The sequence below is a fragment of the Haemaphysalis longicornis genome, unplaced genomic scaffold, assembly GCF_048455015.1.
Source record: "Haemaphysalis longicornis isolate Haplotype H1 unplaced genomic scaffold, Haemaphysalis longicornis Haplotype H1 scaffold_9, whole genome shotgun sequence".
NCBI classification, from domain to species: domain Eukaryota; kingdom Metazoa; phylum Arthropoda; class Arachnida; order Ixodida; family Ixodidae; genus Haemaphysalis; species Haemaphysalis longicornis.
The window spans coordinates 118,767,444-118,785,094 of NW_027526460.1; the positions used below are offsets into that span (position 1 = coordinate 118,767,444).

Sequence of the window (17,651 nt, forward strand, 5' to 3'; positions counted from 1 at the left end):
TCAACCTATATGCCAGTTAGACCTATATTCCAACTTACCTGGTAGACAGGAAGTATACTCAGTCGCAAATTGCAAACAAATGTGTTTTGTTTTATGCACTCCTTGGACTTTGCCCAGCTTCGCCGGTCATCCTTCTTCAGAGAGTGGAACGGCACTGATTTTTTTTATTCTTGCAGTGAGCACCATTGAAAGGGTTCATGACAAAAACGAAAGAAGGGACAAGCCAAATGTTTTTCACGTGGAGTTTATTGTTGCATACAAGCATTACAAAAACCGCTCGGTGTGCAAAAAATTTTCTAGTTTTTCCACGCACACACACATACACACACGCAAAAAAAAAAATACACGCTTCTATACAAGACGTTCCCGAACAGCATTCCAAGTCGTTTCGAACGATCCCACCCAATTTTTGTTTTTACTAGAGTGCCTCCCCCATACAACCGCATCCAACTGACTGGATGACGACCCCGTTCCTTGCCAACCATTTAACTGATCACTGTACTTCACATGCAAAACCCTGCCTCGCAATGATAGTCTTTCTTATCACTCCACCGGGAAGACCTAGCTCTGGGAGAGCCACTCCCACTGCATCTAACCACCCTACCCAGCAAGTAAATGCTTTCAGGCAGCTGTAGGTACAGCCCTACAAAGCCACTGGCCTCCCCTCCCAACAACCGCAGAACAAGACAAAACTACGTTTGAAAACAGCACTGTTGTTGGGTAAACAGTTCCAGCATCGTTGGTAAACAAGCTAGGGCTGAAACACTGTTTTCAGGCAGTGACCTAGCTACAGCATCTTTACGCCCCCATCATCCAGCAGCCTCCTTCGATTTTCCATTGCGGATCGACAAAAATGCAGCGCAGAAACCAAACGCACACTGCTAACTCACTCGAATCTCTCAACAGGGGAAGCTGAAGCAGTTTTAAAAGATTTCGGACGATCGGAAGGTGCCTGTTCATAAGTTGACAGTGCATTATGGCTCCAATTTAGCAACTTAGTACACGGTTTTCACCTACCACCACGCATGCGATAGCTAGCGGGCACATTACCATTCCAATTCACCTTCGAGACAACTGCATCTATTTGCTCTCGATTGTCCGCTTTTGAAGTGTTACGTCATCCTGCCTCCCCCTTGAGTAGGCACAGGTGGAACAAAACACAGAAAGCTTTGTATCTCTCAAACCCCTTCCAAGGCTATTCAACAATGCTATGTTCGTTCAGCTGTCGCTAGGCGTTCTAAGCGCAACGGAGGGAGGGCTGCGAAGCAACCTCGTGGGAGACTTTTAAAAACGCTTCAGCTTCCCTTCCAATGAGCCACAGCAAAACACGCCCAACAACTCTTACCCAGGCACAGTTGTAACATGCTTTAAAGTTTTCGAAGTCTGTCCAAAATCAATTAAAAAACAACAGGCTCCTCCAAAAGGTGATGCGCACAAGCGCACATCCCAGGAACAAACACGGGCCGATTTTATTCGTTTTAGCAACGACCCAGGATCGCATTTAAGGCTTCCAAGATTAGCTCCGACAGACTGCAATCTGCTCAGAAAGAACGAACGAAAAACAGCGCAAACGGGTGAAGCGCGATCGAAGTGGCATACGACCGGAAAACTGGTGTGCGCACCACGCCCAGTTCGTCGCGCAGCTCACAACACCGCTCGCCTCTCTTTACTTTCCAGCGCAGCAACATTTTCTAGAGTAACAAAAACACGGACGCACCGCCCAGACAACAAGGAAGGCGCGGTACAGCAGTCCTATGTACATCGGTGTATCTACAACTAGTATTTCTGCCGACTTTCGTAAAAAAAGAGAATCGCACATATAGGCACGCAGTGATTCGCGCAACAAGAAGATCCATAAGAGGCAAAAAGGCCTGGAGAGTGCGAGAGAACTAACGTCAACTTTTGCATCTGAGATGCACGAAAGCGGTTGACGGTGCAAGGCACTGGTTTCAGTACGCGGCATGCGATATTGAACGTGGCACTTGAAGGATCAAGGAAATGTAGGGAAACAGGTTCCCCAGGGTGTGCGTCAAAGGAGGGAGAGCCCGCTTTTTTTTTTTAGACATCGCCATTGTCGGCTCAGTGCACTGACATGGCACGTGGTTGTTCACTGGGCACAACGTGCGCATTTCGAAAAGGAATGGGTAGGCGATTCTCAAAAATTCCAGGCTTATCATGAAACAGCAAGAAGCCATCGCACAGCGGTGAGTGGGAACAGTTTTACCACTGGTAAGGAGGGCCTCGAATGCTTAGTTTTCAAGTCACGCAAGACTAAGCACTTTCTAGTACCTCAAAATTTCTTTGTCTGGCTAAATTAGTTCAAATCAGGACACTGCTGTAGACACCAGAAGTAAAGCAAGGCAGGCAGAGCACTGCCAATAAGAGGAAGACTAAAGGAGCACAGCTCTCGCTACGCATGCTGTATGAATAAACGGCAGTTGCATGCAACCAACACGGCATGCTAATACCCCTCTTTCACTCACGCCCTTAAAGAACAGCGTAGGGCACAGTACGGATCCCTGGAAGCAGCCTGGGAACCCACCATGGACTACACAAAGAGAGGACATCGGACAACTCGCATAGGAAAACAAAATATATTAACTAGCTTTAAGGTTTTTGCGCCTCAGACGGAAGAAGATGTCGAAAGCCAGCGGGTAAAGCTACTTTCCTCTGGAACAAGATTTCCCCTTCCGGGCTTCGCGTCGCTTCACAAATCGACCAGATTGTGCTTCCCGACAGCTCCTACAGTGCCAGCCAAGCTTCCTACCAAGACAGTAACACAAAACGATGGGAGGGGGAGGTCTGGGGTTCACCTGACACCCCACGCGAGAATAAAGTACTCAAGAACCTAACAAAATAAAAGTCAACAAAAGAATGAACCTTCAATCGACGACCGCGCGATGGAACGTGAGAGAAAAAAAAAATGCTCACTCTACATTCACGACTGTGCGAACAGTGACGCATATTCCTCCCCAACAACTTTAGGCAACCTTCCTCCACGAATACACATTTTCCTCTTGCTACAGATGCTTTGATACCGGGAGACAGAAGAGGAACAAGACGGTACGTTTCGACCGGAAACAGCGCGTGGTTGGGGTACAACCCTTTCGAACAGAACAACCGGATTGGAAACACGTGGACACCAAAAGGGCACTTCCACCCTCTCTAGCATATGCAATACGCGGCTGGATCAACGACTTGTTAAGGCTAAGTCAGCCGGACATGACAAGGCTCAGTCTTCCCGACATGACGATAAACTTCCACCAGGATGCATCGTGATGCTCTACAGCCGGGCTAACTTTGGGCCAAGTGGAACGGAAGCAGAAATTTCAACTCTTCCAGTGAGAGGGTATTTACTTTACACTGGGGCCCCACAACGGAAGACGTTGGTCAGTTCAAGCACGACCCCCAAGTAGCGGACAGGCGCGCTTTGGACAGAAGTACTCGGCACCGTTTTCGAACGACTAAGTACGCTCACGTGCCAGACGCTGCTAAATACCGAAAACTTGGATGGCGTGGTACGGCGGGGAGCATAAACATCACCCACACACTTGCATCGCGCCACCAGCACACTACTGCTTTCGTGCTGTGAAAAAAGAAAAAGCGCGTGCCCTACGAGATTGGCACTCAAGGTAAAACTGCATCAAGATTCAACAAGACTTGCCCGGGAAGCCCTCAACAATTCTGCTCCTGCGAACAGAGGGCAAGGGAGCCAACGCAACGGAATACGCCACCGAACCTTCCAGGGCAACAATACTTGCTTCGAGCCGTGTCGACACATCTTTGCTCCCACCTGTCCTGTTTTAACGAACACTTGTCCTGTTTTAGCGGACACCCGTCTTGTTTTAACGGTTACGCTGCTGTTTGATCGACAGACGTGCACCAACAACCCACAGCTATACGGAAAATTTCGTACACTTTTCTACAAAAGCTCTAGAAGAGGAGGAAGGTGGGGCCAAAACGGGCTATGTTACTACACCACCGCTAAACGCAGTCCGAGGAGGAGTGGGAGGAAGGGGGGCAGCGGGAGTCCTCAGTGGTGGTTGTTGAGCTCGGCCGGCAGAGAGGTGGTGAAGGTGGGCGTCTCAAGCTCCTCGTGCTTGTTCACCTTGGTGTTCTGCTGCAGCTTGTAGTGGTTGATGATGTCCTGGTCGGCCGGGCACGACTGGGTGAACGCGTCCAGCTGGTACATGTGGCCCATGTAGCCCCAGATGGCCGCCAGTGTCCGCGGGATCTCAAAGTCCGCAAAGTACTTGCCTGCACAGACAATGAGGTGGGGAAGGTTGAGGCAAGAGGGTTAGGTGATTAGCCTTCCGACTTCAAGCACTCCGCACATGGTTGGCTAGTCAAGAAACATCTGCAAACCTACTCCAAAGCAAGAAGTTAAATTTGAGCATCAAATATATCTCCGGAAAAAAAGACGAACGCAAAACACAGCAGCTAGCTCACAACTACAGACGAAGCCTTACTGCTGGAATAAGCTCGGGAGTGCCTCAAGGGTTGGTACTCGGGCCGCTATTATTGTGATTTATATATAATTGGTCTTCCTGGTCATATTAAATTTAATTGTTCATGGATAATTGTTGTGCAACTCATCCCTTCCAGCCTTAGAAATTGTGCCGCCCTTCAATCAAACGCTGAATAATTGCAGTGCTTAGGTTGTTACTGGAGGTAATCACCAACATCATCCTTATCGTCAGCCTGGTTGTGTCACAGCAGGATAAAAGCAAACAGATAAAACCAAAGAAATCCAGCAGGATGAAACAAACAGATGCATATTTCATGTATCTCAACAAACACTAAGAATTTTGCCTACAACCCTGAACACTGAATTGCTAAACCAAGTTGGGCTATTATTTTGGTGGATCACAGTGCATTTATTACGAATATGTCACTGATAGCGGAAGCTTGTTACAAAGAAAAAAATTAACAGGGAAAATGACACATTTGCAAAATTAATGGATCTGACTACTTCTGCAGAGCAAGTGTTTAAAAGTCACCAACTTTACGCACCATAAAACAGGTTGATACGCTACTCCCAGCAATAGGTTTTGTTTCACTTCAATTTTAGTTAAATCTATAGCCCTAAACTACAAGTACTGCTAAAAGGCTTAAGCAGGCAAATGCGAGAGCTGTTGCCCGTATCTCATGCTGGTGCATGTTGTAGGCCTGCAAGCTCACGCTCACGCGCATGCGCAGTGAGCGTGTGGACGGCGCCGACACCGAAGCGCGACATCGTGCGACTAAGAAATGCTCCGCATTTAAAACGAAACTGGCTGCACGATCCAATCCATAGGAACTTTAGCAAGCCATTGGGTGCCAATCCGAATCCAGAACTACCCATCACACCCATCGCAGTGGACGACTGCAGCACCAGGTTCCTCTCTAGTTACTGTGTGAAACTCTATGGCTTAGACATCTCGACGAGACGGGCGCATGGAATAACGTTTCACTTCCCAAACATTTCAAACAAAAAATAGGTCCAGACAGTGAATACACTGCTCCCATCCCATACTCGGTCCCTCCCACTGCCGCTCGAGTTCATCACATAGCTTGCAACACTGCTGTCAGCATCCCACAACAGCTTGTCCTCTGATCCATTGAACAGGTTTGTAATTGAACACTTCGTAAATGGCTTGGCCACAACATCGACTTCGACCCGCTTCCACACGTCTGAAATCCATCTTGCAACAGTTGACGGGAACGCTTTCTGCAGTCTTCCTGTCAAAGTTTTCTTCCAGTTAGGTTTCCGCACCCATTCTCTGCAATCCTGTCGAAGATTAGCCTAAGGTTTGTTGACTGACACGTCGAGGTGTTGGAGCACCGGTATCATTCCGCATAAAATCCCAACAAGCTCGCAATTATTGCTGCTCTAAGTTTGGACTTTTATCGCCAGGGGGTAAGATGGCCGTGACATCCGTTCAACAAAAGCATTGACCACGTGACTACAGATCTGCTGAGCAATGCTCCCCCGGGCGCTGCTGCGGCCACACAACTTGAACCCAGTGTGACATCAGCTCCATTGTCGCATACCCTTTCAGGGGCGAAGCCCTCTAGGGGCTGAGGCTGTTGGCGTCTCCTGTCGCTGTTGTCGTAATCGCCGTTCGTCTCATGTAGTTGCGGTACTAAAACACCGGGAAACTCACTTGGCCCCGTGCTAGAATGCAACGCATACTAAAAATACCGGAACACTCGTTTACGCCTTGCGCTACAGAAGTTTCGTGCTTCAACAACAAGAGACTTTTACAGCAGAGGTGTATACCTCATTATAACTCCATTAAGCGCGGTAAAGAAAACACAGGATGAGGGAGACAAGGATAAGAGCCTCTACCCCCAACTGGTTTATTTCAGTTGGCAAAAACGCCAAGGCACTAAGAATACTCATACACTGCATGCTTCGCCCTTCAGAAGTTTCACGTTACTGGAGATGGCCCGGGATTTTTTTTTCCTGGACTCTTACGATGACATCTTCAGAAAAGTGTTCATTTTTGGACGTTTTTTTTTTCTTCTCTCTTTTGAGGATGATATACGACGGAAGCTTTTGGGCATCAGCTGCTATGCACAGCACCAGTGCAATAAGGTGCTCCTTGTACCCCGACGTCTTCCCCATTGTCTTTCGAGCTTCTGCTTTATTGACTGCATGTCCACTCGGCATCTCTAAAGAAACGCAAGTCCCGTCGGTGTTGCCACGCTGGCCGTGCTCAGAACCGTGTCCCCTGCGGGGCTTCATCATGTAACGCTGAAAAGCGTCAAATTTTTCTTAGAAATCACCCGGCCACTCCTGGTAGATTGATATCTGGCAATCCATTTCTTGTATCCCGCGCTCCAACCCAGCCCTGGTTTGCACAAACACTGTGGCGGAATCTGCATTCCTGTTGCAATCACCATCACTTTCATGTAGGTAGTGTAGACAGTGTCAGCGAAGCCCCTCAGACTTCTTCAAGTTGCAGAAGTCAGCCCCTTCCATGGTCCCATAAACTCACGGAGGAAAAAAAAAAAGGTTAGGAGAGGCCCTGACGTCACATTTGTGAAGCCGCACCTGCCATGTTGATGAGACCATAGACAGGATTTGTACGGGCTTCAAAAGAAAGTATTCAAGGGTTTTCAAGGACTTTCAAGGACCACAAAACACATTTTCAAGGTCCCGATCTTATGTTTTATCTGGGATTATAACTTTTCCAACACAGTGCAAAATTTTGTTATTGCCCAATATCTAAGAACATCAATGCACACTTAGATAGGCGCTATGGGTTCATGAATGCTCCCCCAGCTTTATTTTTTATTTAAGAGTTGGTATTTAGAGGTTTTTGTTTTTTTCGTGGTATTTTGCTGAGGCTTTCTGATTTCAAAACTTCCTTCATTAATGTTGCCTGCACCTCGTGCTTTGTCAGCAAGAGTATCAGCTGAAATTAACTCGGCAAGTGTTGCTGCAAGGCAGGATGAACTATGTACACGTCCACCATTTGCACGTAAAAGCAAACGCAGATGGAGCGTATGAGGCACAGCAAACATGCAATGAAAGGCCGCCCACAGACTAGATAAAACATGCAAGATAGAGAACAAAAGCCGGCTTTCATGGGATTGAATGGTGACATGAATTCTATCGAGGAGTGCTGCTCCCAATGTTGCCTCGTAATAATGAGAATCCACAACTCGTAGTTTCACGCCACACACTGAAACTTGATTGTTACAATGTTTCTTTACATTTTTAACACCTAAAATTTATGACAAACACTTTAAATTCTTGTGAAAAGACAGGGCCGTTGGTTCTCTCCAGAAAAATCAAGGGTTTTCAAGGACCCTTCAAAAATTCCAGGACTTTCCAGGCATTGAAATTTACACTTCTAAATTCAAGGGTTTTCAAGGTTTTCAAGGACCTGTGTGAACCCTGATAGAGGATGAGCCCACTGAGCCCAGCACCTTTTCCCGTTCTCCTCTGCTGTGTCCGGTTTGATAATGCTTCACGGTACGGGCGGCTTGCGAAAGCGAAAGCAGATGACGGGATCAGCGATTGGGTCCGTAGAGCACGGCGGTCTTTGCACACTACGTCTCGGCTGCGATGAATTTCACTTCACGTGAACAAGTGAGATGCAGTGGTTTCCAAGATGCCTCACTGTTGCGTGCCGGGTTGCCGGGTTTACAAAACTTGTCGAAGCTGCCAACGCGCCTTCTCGCCGGCAGACCGATAAGGATGGAAAACCATTGTGCGGAATCGACGAGATATCACCACAAGAGAACAGCAACAATGCTCACTGACGATGCCAATTATTAACCATCGGATGTTGCCTTCGAAGGAACATTAGAGCACAAAGAAAATGGCAGTAGAAAAATGCAGAGAAATCAGCTGTAGTGCACAGATTGCAGACGACGACGACGCTGCAGCGGCTGCGCTGTGTTGCTGGCATAATTGATTGATCGTTGGATGTTTATGGCGCAAGGCCAACTGGGGCAAAGAGCGCCAAAACAATAGTCGATAATAGGGGTGAAACCTTAAACACTAAGTAAAATCAGCAAAAACAAAAGTCACAAAACTACAATGAGCATGGCTGGTGTATAGGGCCAGATTTCATGATGCGTGATAGGAAATGAGGTTTAAAAACTTGACGTCGGACAAATACTCAAACACACGTTTCACGGAAACAATGGCATCATCACCTAGGAAAAACGATGGATGTAGGGGAATATGTTGTCTGTAGAGTTCTCTGAAGTGTTTGTGTCGTGTTGTGTGAAGTGCCTCGCATGTGATTAGTATGTGCACTACGGATAGGGCCTCTCCGCACCTGCTGCACTGGGGTCTAGAAGATCCCGTCAGCAGATACGAGTGAGTTGCATGGGTGTGCCCTATCCGCAGCCTACCCAAGGCGACTTCTGTGTGTCTGTTGCGTGTGTCAGTGGTGTATGGTCCCAAGCGTGGTTTTATAGAGTGTAACTTGTTATCTGTCTGTTCACTCCAGTGTGTTTGCCATGTTCTACGCAAGTGTTGTCTTATGTGTGGCTTGAGGTCTGTATATGGTACGGTTGTTATGTCTACAGTGTTCCTGAGTGCAGCAGCAGCTGCCCTCTCGTCTGCCAACTCGTTTCCAGCGATCCCAGCGTGTCCTGGGACCCAGCAGAGGAGCAGCTGATGCTTCTGCGCATACACAGACATGATAAATTTAAATACAAGATTAACTATGTGGTTTTTGGGGGTGTTTGCGATGACAGTGCGCGAACAACACTCAAGGAATCTGTGTAGATGATAGAATTGGGAATTTGATTTTCAAGGATATGTCGTACAATCAGTAAAATTCCGTACGCTTCTGCTGAAAAAATTGTTGTGTGCACGCTCATGGTTCTGGATGCATTGAAATTTGGACCATGAGCAGCGCACGACACCATAGTGGAGGTTTTAGAAGCGTCACTGTAGAATTCAGCACGTGGGTATTTGAACTGCAAAGAAAGAAAGTGCTGAAGTATTGCAGCTCGCGGTACCCGATTTTTGTCAAGCTTTATAAAAGAAAGGTCGCAGGACACAGGGCGAACTTGCCAAGGCGGTAAAATGTTTAAAGAGGATGACCTGTACACGTCTAAAAACGAAGCGCTCAGATCCGAGGCTCGCTCTCTCACTCGAAGTGAAAAGGGCAGAGGAACGGATGGGCGATTTACAAAAAGCACAGATGTGGATGTGTCGTTAAAGACAGGATAAAAAGGATGGTTATTCAGCGATGAAATTTTAAAAGCATAAAGTAAGTCCATGTACGTCCGTTGGTTCTCAAGGCTCCACTTATTACACTCGGCATACAGACTCTCAACAGGGCTAGTGCGAAAAGCACCCGACGCAAGCCGTAGCCCCAAGTGTAGCACTGGGTCAAGCATTCGCAACGCTGTTTTAGTCGCCGACCCATATACCACACTGCCATAGTCTAAACGAGACCCAACCAAAGCAGTATAAAGCCGTAGTAGTAGTTCTTTGTTGGATCCATATGATTGATGGGAGAGAACCTTAAGTATATTCATTGTTTTCAGACATTTGTGTTTAAGTTCCTTGATGTGTGGAATGAATGTCAGTTTCTGGTCAAACACAACACCTAAGAACTTGTGCTCCTTGTTCACAGGAAGCGACACGCCATTGAGAGTAATGTCCGGGTCCGGATGGACCCCGCGCTTCCTGGAGAACACAACGCAGGAGCTTTTTGCAGGATTCAATTTAAACCCATTTTTGTCTGCCCAGCCGGCAAGCTTCTTGACACCAAGCTGAACTTGACGTTCGCATATTGACATATTACATGATTTAAAAGATATTTGCACGTCGTCTACATACATAGAATAAGAGATTGTTGGTGGCAGTGCCTTTCCAAGAGAGTTCATCTTTACTATGAAGAGAGTGCAACTCAACACGCCACCTTGCGGCACGCCGTTTTCTTGGACGTGAACCTTTGAGAATGCACAACCAACTCTTACTCTGAACGTTCTCTCCGACAAATAACTTACAAGGGTGTTCAACATATTACCCGAAAGACCGAATGACCTGAGGTCACTAAGGATCCCATAACGCCAAGCGGTGTCGTAGGCCTTCTCGAGATCGAAAAAGACAGTTACGCAATACTGCTTATGCACGAAGGCATCTTTGATGTATGAATCAAGTGCAACCAGTTGATCGTTTGTCGATCGCCCCACCCTAAAGCCTGCCTGGCAGCTTTCGAGAAGACCATTGTACTCGAGGAAGTACACGAGCCTGTGATTGATCATCTTCTCGAAGAGCTTGCACAGGCAGCTCGTCAGGGCTATTGGACGGTAACTTGAGGGGGACGACGGGTCCTTTCCCTCCTTCAAGAACGCCACTACAATGGCCTCCCTCCAAGAGTGTGGAATGTGCCCCGAAAGCCATATTTTATTATATAGATGTAGAAGTGCTTCAAGTGTGTCTGCGTGTAGGTGTTGTATCATTGTGTATGTAATGTTGTCTGGGCCTGGAGCTGAGGGTTTACACGTGCTCAGAGCAGCCCTCAGTTCATGTAGTGAAAACAGGGAGTTGTAAGAAGTCTGTGATTTGTTGTTGTCGTGTAGGGACTTCTTTTCACAACAGGCTTTATGTTTCAGGAAAGTGTTCGTGTAGTGTGCTGAACTGGACACGTGTTGGAAGTGTTGTGCGAGTGTGTCAGCCTGGTCTTCCAGAGTGTCCCCAGTTGTACTGACCAGGGGCAGGCTGTGTGTCTGTTGTCCTTTGAGTTTGCGTATACGTGTCCATACTTTCCGTGTGTCTGTGTAGGAGTTTATTGATGTTATGAATGTACGCCAACTCTCTCGTTTTGCCTCACGGCGCACACGTTTTCCTAATGCCTTGGCCCGTTTGAACAAGAGGAGGTTTCCCAACGTGGGGTACCGACGAAGGATACCCCACGCCTTGTTCTGGGCCTCTCGCGCCCGCCTACAGTCCTCATTCCACCACGGCCTCCGCTGGTTGCGCGGGGCACCAGAGGCGTGGGGAATGGACTTTTCGGCGGCGTCAAGGATGTGCGCAGTGAGGAGTTGGGTAGCTTCTTCGACGTGTAGGTGTCCTATGGATGTGTGGTGTAGTTTGGATGTCTCTGTAAATGTATTCCAGTTAGCTCATGCTTCATTGAACCTATTATGGGAAGATGGACTGCATGGGCCTTTACCTATGTATGTGAGTGAGGTGGGGAAGTGGTCACTACCGTATGGGTCCGTGCCCACACCCCACTCGAGGAGAGGAAAGAGAACTGCGGAGCCAATCGCCAAGTCAAGACATGAGTATGTGTTGTGTCCTATGTTATGGTATGTAGGCTGTTTATTGTTGAAAAGGCATGCTCCTGAAGATGTAAGGAATTTCTCAATAAGGCGACCTCGGGCATCCGTGCGAGAAGAGCCCCAAAGAGTGTTGTGAGCATTAAGGTCGCCTGTCAGGATGTATGGTTCGGGCAGCTGGTCAACCAGTGCCTCGAAGTCAGAGCTTAAAAGTGAAACATCAGGAGGAATGTATATGGAGCATACCGTTAACAACCTATTAAATATTATCAAGCGTATTGCTACAGCCTCAAGGATACTATTCAGAGTGACAGGGTGGCAGGCTAAGGATTTCCGGGCAATTATGGCCACACTGCCAGAAGAGTGTGTGCAGCCATCCCTGTCCTTTCTGAAGACCATGTAACTATTCAAGAAATTTGTGTGCTTGGAATTCAAATGTGTTTCCTGAACACACATTACACTTGGCTGATTAGCATGCAGTATTTCGTATACATCGTCAAGATTTTTAAGAAGGCCTCTACAGTTCCATTGAATTATGTTTTCTCTTCCCATTATTTAGTGTTAGAGCTACTGGAGTGTGTGTGTTTGTTTATGTGTCGTCTTTCGGGGCTGTGACTCTCGCCTTTCTTGGCTTGTCGGGAGGCTTTGGCGTCGGGACGCGTTCCTTGCGGTGCACCGCAGGCAAGAACGGCCCGACGTCCATCTCATCGTCCGATGTCCTGGGTGTGCCCGTCGAACCGGGCCCCCCGGACTTGGACCCCCTTCGGGGGCCCTTCGTTTGAACCGCCACCGCCGCAAGTGTCGGGGGCACCAGAAGTGGTACGGGCGGTGCGGTGGCGGTGGGAGCCGGTGCGGGGCCCGTGGTGTCCATGGCACCCTCCAACGCACTGGAGGACGGGAAGGCAGGGACGGGAGCGGCACCGGTCCCGACGGAAGAGGTTGCCACCACAACCACTGCTGGCTCAGCGAGCGGTGCGGAGGCGGGTCGGGCTGCCAGAGGCAACCCAGGGGGGGGCGGGACCAAATCCGGCTCGCGGTACTGGGTCCCCGCCGAAACCAGACGCCGCTCCGCCCCCCGGCGAGCTGCGTCGGCGTACCTCCCCAGGGGGAAAGAGGCGAACCTCTTTCGCGCCTCTGGGAAGGTGATGTTCTCTGTTACTTTGACATTGATTATTTTCTTTTCTTGTTGGAATTTCTCGCAAGTGCGGGACCACGCTGCGTGGGGCCCCTGGCAGTTGGCACAGGTGAAACTCTGGGTGTTACAGTTTTCGGATGGGTGGTCATGTTGGCCGCATTTTGCACAGGTAAGGCGGCCGCGGCAAGAGTTTGTGCCATGCCCGAACCGTTGGCACTTGAAGCAGCGCCGTGGGTTCGGGATGTATGGGCGGACAGAACAATGTATGTAACCGGCATTTATGAATTCTGGAAGGGTGCATCGATCGAAGGTCAAGATAATGTGTCTAGTTGCTACCTGTTTGTCATCGCGGCGTATTGATATGCGCTTTACAGCCGTGACGCCCTGATCCCTTAAGCCTTCCAAAAGGTCGGCCTCGGTCTCGGACATGAGATCTGGCTCAGAGATCACACCTTGACAGCTGTTGAGGCTGCGGTGGGGTGTGACCCTGATCTCCAGATCTGCCATGCGGGTTTGTTTCAGGAGGATTGTGGATTGCTGCTTTCACCAGTTCTGAGCTTTTTGGCATCATATGTTTTGCCGATGATACCTTCAAGGTATTTAGAAACAAGAAATACAGATTGAGAGGAAACCGGCTTCGATTTGTCTACAGATCCAATGATCAAAAAACGAGGGTAGTTATCTGGCTTTGGGAGCGAGATAGAAGGCAAAGAAGGAAAAGATGCTTCGGTGCGGCCCCTTTTAGGGGGCCGATCGCGTCTGGGGGGGGTTTTGATTTATCCATATGGCATAGGAAAAAGCAGGGAGACGGGGGTACTTTCTTCTTTGACCGTACCCTGGTAGTCAAAGAGGTCCCGGAGCTCCCTGCCTGGTGAACAGACAGGGAGCCCATCCGCCGGAGCTTGACCTGGGCTCCGACGGCCACCGTTCGTGGTTTCTAACCCTCCACCTATAAACACATCGCCACGGTTGGATCCAGCTTATGTTTGGGGGCTCGGGGTCCGCGGTATCGCCAGTACCGTCACCAAGATTACTCAAGGTGCCCCGTGCGGGGGTGTTGCTGGCATAGCGAGGCAGCCTCAGTCAAAGCGGTGTAAAAAATTGTCCGTGGCATTTAGCCAGATTTAGCCCCCGCGGCAGCCGCAAAAAACTAGGCAACACTGTCTATGGGCCCATTAAACATGGCGTCACTTCCTGAACACCTCTTGCAACACATTGGGATGCTAGGGGCCTCTCCTGAGTATTCTTTACTCCATGCATAAACGCCTTGCACGGCATGGCACCTTTGATAACCTGATCCTGTAGGTTCTTCCACCCAATCATGCAGGCAGGGTCTATGCCGAATTCGGCTGTTACACTCTGGTTGCGATTATCTTTGGCAAACGCAACTACAGTTTGCTCGAACTTCAAGCTGTAGGTAGCCCTCTTCACACTCACTGCAACTTGCCTTAGGGCTGTCAAACAGCTGGCAAAGAACACAGCAACACGCACCTACGGTGCCCATGAAACATCTTTGTGCGCCACTTACGGTGATATGGAGCCGAGGTCGCTTCCAGCCACTTTTTGGCATTTTCTATGCACAGCTGAGCTAAACTCTGCCCGAGAGAGCATGCACCTCCGCTCTAGCCCCATCGGGCATGGGGCGTTGGAGATCATGCCACTCCAACAGCTCGGCTAGGTGACAAAGCAAGCAAGCGCGCTTGGCAGCCTTGGCAATATACGTTTTCTCGCAGAAACAGGGGTGCTTAGATTCGGATGGAAATTTTTCATCTACCGTATTTACTCGCGTAATGAACCCACTTTTTTTCCGGAAAATTCGGCATGAATTTGGGGAGGGGGGGGGGGGGGGGGGGGGGGGGGAGGGTTCATTATGCGGGAAAAAAAGTGCAAGAGATTTTTTAAAAGTTGAAATTTCATACAATAAAGTTGCTAAGAGAAGCGCTGTCACAGCCTTACCATTTCCGTAAAAACGCGTAGGAAATTCTGTAATAGAATTTATATTTCATTCGCAACTCGCCATCGTCCGCCTTCGCCAGGGAGCTTCTCTCCTAACTGAAGTCGCTTGCGGCCGCACTTTCGTTGTCGGCACCGTCTTCCGCGCCGTCAAGGCACTCCAAAATTTCTTTTCCAACACCGGCAAACTTCCTTTGGGACCATGAAACACATGGCGACCCCTGTTCATCGCTCCAAAACCTCTCTCTCGTTTTCGCCCGTAGCCTACACGCACTCGGTCAACATTGAAGTGCCACACAGCTGCGCCACTTCCATGTGCAACGCATGCTCCACCACCCTAGTTTAAAACGCCGCGCAGCAGGACCACACAAAAAAAAAAAGGTTGGAACACAGCTGAACAACAAAACCACGGAGCGTAATCGCGTAATGGCGAAATCGCGTAACAGCAAGAGCAGAGGAGTGCGGAGTACGTTTAGTGGTTTGTTCGCACGCCGGCGGAACCAGCCTAAACACCAAAGAGCAGGCAAGGAGTGCGGAGTACGTTTGGTGCTTTGTTCGCGCGCCGCGACGTTTTTGTGGCACACCGCAAACGCGCAATTTTTAAATTGTAAGCCACAGCATTCGCGCTCACGTCTCCGGCTGCTGATGAGATTTGTTTTTCTTGGAATGCATTTTTAGCATTTCTGCGCGTACTGTAGCGCGATACCAAGTTACTGCGGTCGCCTACAGCATCAGCAACCATGCTTAAAATAAAAACGTATTCCCGCTGCATTTTTTTATTCAGTGACAAAAAAGTAAATTCTCAACGAGAAAAGTGGGGGGAGGGTTCAGTACGCGAGTGGGTTCATTATGCGAGTGAATACTATTCTCTCTAGCTTTTTTTTTTTTTAATTAGGGAAGGGGTGGGTGCTTAAAATCTCGAAACTATGGCAAGTTTATCGAGTACTGTTAAAATAAATGGTTCTGGTTGTGGTAATGCTGTACACCTAAGTTCAAATCGAACTTCAAATTTTAGAGATTTACCGTGCGGAAACTACAACTCGACTATGAGGCACACCATAGTGAAGCGATACCAATAAATTTCGACCACCTAAGATTCTTTAACGTGTGCTAAAACCTTGACACGGGAGTTTTTGTTTTTCGCCTCACCAGGCAGCAACAGAATCAAGTCGTTGTGTGTGTTGGTGGGTCTCAGCCAATGGACCTAATTCCTACAGCTTTTGAAATGGAAAGATTGCTGCCGCACGCAAGTCAGAATTTTTCTAACTCAGATTTAGCAAAATCTTTCTTTCAGTAATACCAGCCGCTACACAGTGACAAAGCTCACAGAGTTCATTAAATAACATCTTCCTTGCAGCAAAAATTCCCACAAACTATCGCTAACAGAATACAAATGAACGAGTTTAAGTCTACTGAAGGACAAAATTTAAGAACAGTCGAACTTTCGAATTGGCTTTATTTTCAGTTACACAGTCTAGCAGTAATATTTGACACAAATCTCGAGCTACTGATTCGTGAAGATACAGGTGAAATTTAGAGTTTCTTGCAATAAAGCGCTACTTCCGAGAATATAACGTACCGGTCTAAGTTACACTACATCAGCATTGAATCTTTGTGATCAGGGCATTAGAGTAAGTCCCAAGACGACATTCAATCCCTCACTTAGGGTTCAAAATGTAATGCCAAGCCACGTTGATAATTTTTTGATGGTATTCGCAATAAATCTGTTGTTTAAAATTAATACTGTTGGAAAGCCCTATCCTTCCTCTATCATTTCATATCATACTCTTTAGCATCAGTCATTTTCTGTGGCGGGAAAGATATATTTCTTGGATTACCCAAAACACAGTTTTCCCAAGGTCACAAAAGTTTTTAAAGGAGCCATGAAGAGAAAGCACAAGTTTGGTTCATTCAAAAGATTGTCTCGTTTTAATCATACTGACACCACTTTTAACGTAAACTTCGCTCAAATAAGCTACATAATTAGGAAAAACGGGAATGGTCATGCGACCCACCAGCTCATTTCCCACAACAGAACCTATGTCGTCACATGGGCTAAGCTCTGCGATTGGCGGAGGCTGGCAGAAGCAGACGCAAATTAGGTAGAACTTACGAACTAGACGAACGAGCGATTTGCGCTTAAATTTAGGGCACATTCTTTACAAAGCAATAAAAATGATGGGACAAACAGTGGAAGATACGAAAGCACATGTAAACATAGAAGTACTGACGCGTTCTGCTGTTCGTACTGCGCACAGCATGCTTGGTTTCGCTGCACAGCACTACGGGGCTTGGGGTTGTCTCAGACGACACTGGCCGATTGACGCAAGCAACGGTGTCTTACGTGACCCCATTTGTCGAGCGAGCACTGTTTCAGGGAACGAATATTTTCTCCCAGAACAAAAACAAGCCAGGTTTAAATGCGGGCAAAAACAAACCAAACGCTTGCCACGGTATGGTGGCGCCATCTAGGTTACGGAACGTAAAGAAACGCGGGAACAAACCAATAACACCGCTGTACAGGGTGGAGACAACCTTCGAACGGTCCCGTGCCGCCGCAATTGGGCCAACGGGCTCAGCGCGTTATTCTTTTCGTTTCCCACAAGACCTAGCAACGCGAAACAGACAATATGATTCAAACTTCTTCAGTAAACCGCGTTGCGGCGATAATTTTAGCGCGGTTTTGACACAATGACTTGCTTCGGCGGCAAGCGAGCAACCAAAAATGGCGGCGCCAGCGTATACATGTCTCTACCCTGTACGGCGGATGCGTGAATGAAGGTACTCTAGGCTGCAGAGCGGTCGGTTTCAGTGATGT

General features: G+C 48.2%; 1 protein-coding gene across 1 annotated transcript in view; it reads right to left on the minus strand.

Annotated features, from left to right (window-relative positions):
* Positions 1 to 228: 228 nt before the first annotated feature.
* Positions 229 to 17,651, minus strand: part of Clic (chloride intracellular channel protein 5) — a 62,743-nt gene continuing 45,320 nt past the window's right edge. Inside the window, exon 5 of the mRNA XM_077685594.1 lies at positions 229 to 4,257. Coding sequence (XP_077541720.1) covers positions 4,034 to 4,257 — 224 coding nt within the window. The 3' untranslated portion in view covers positions 229 to 4,033. The remainder of the gene's footprint in view (positions 4,258 to 17,651) is intronic.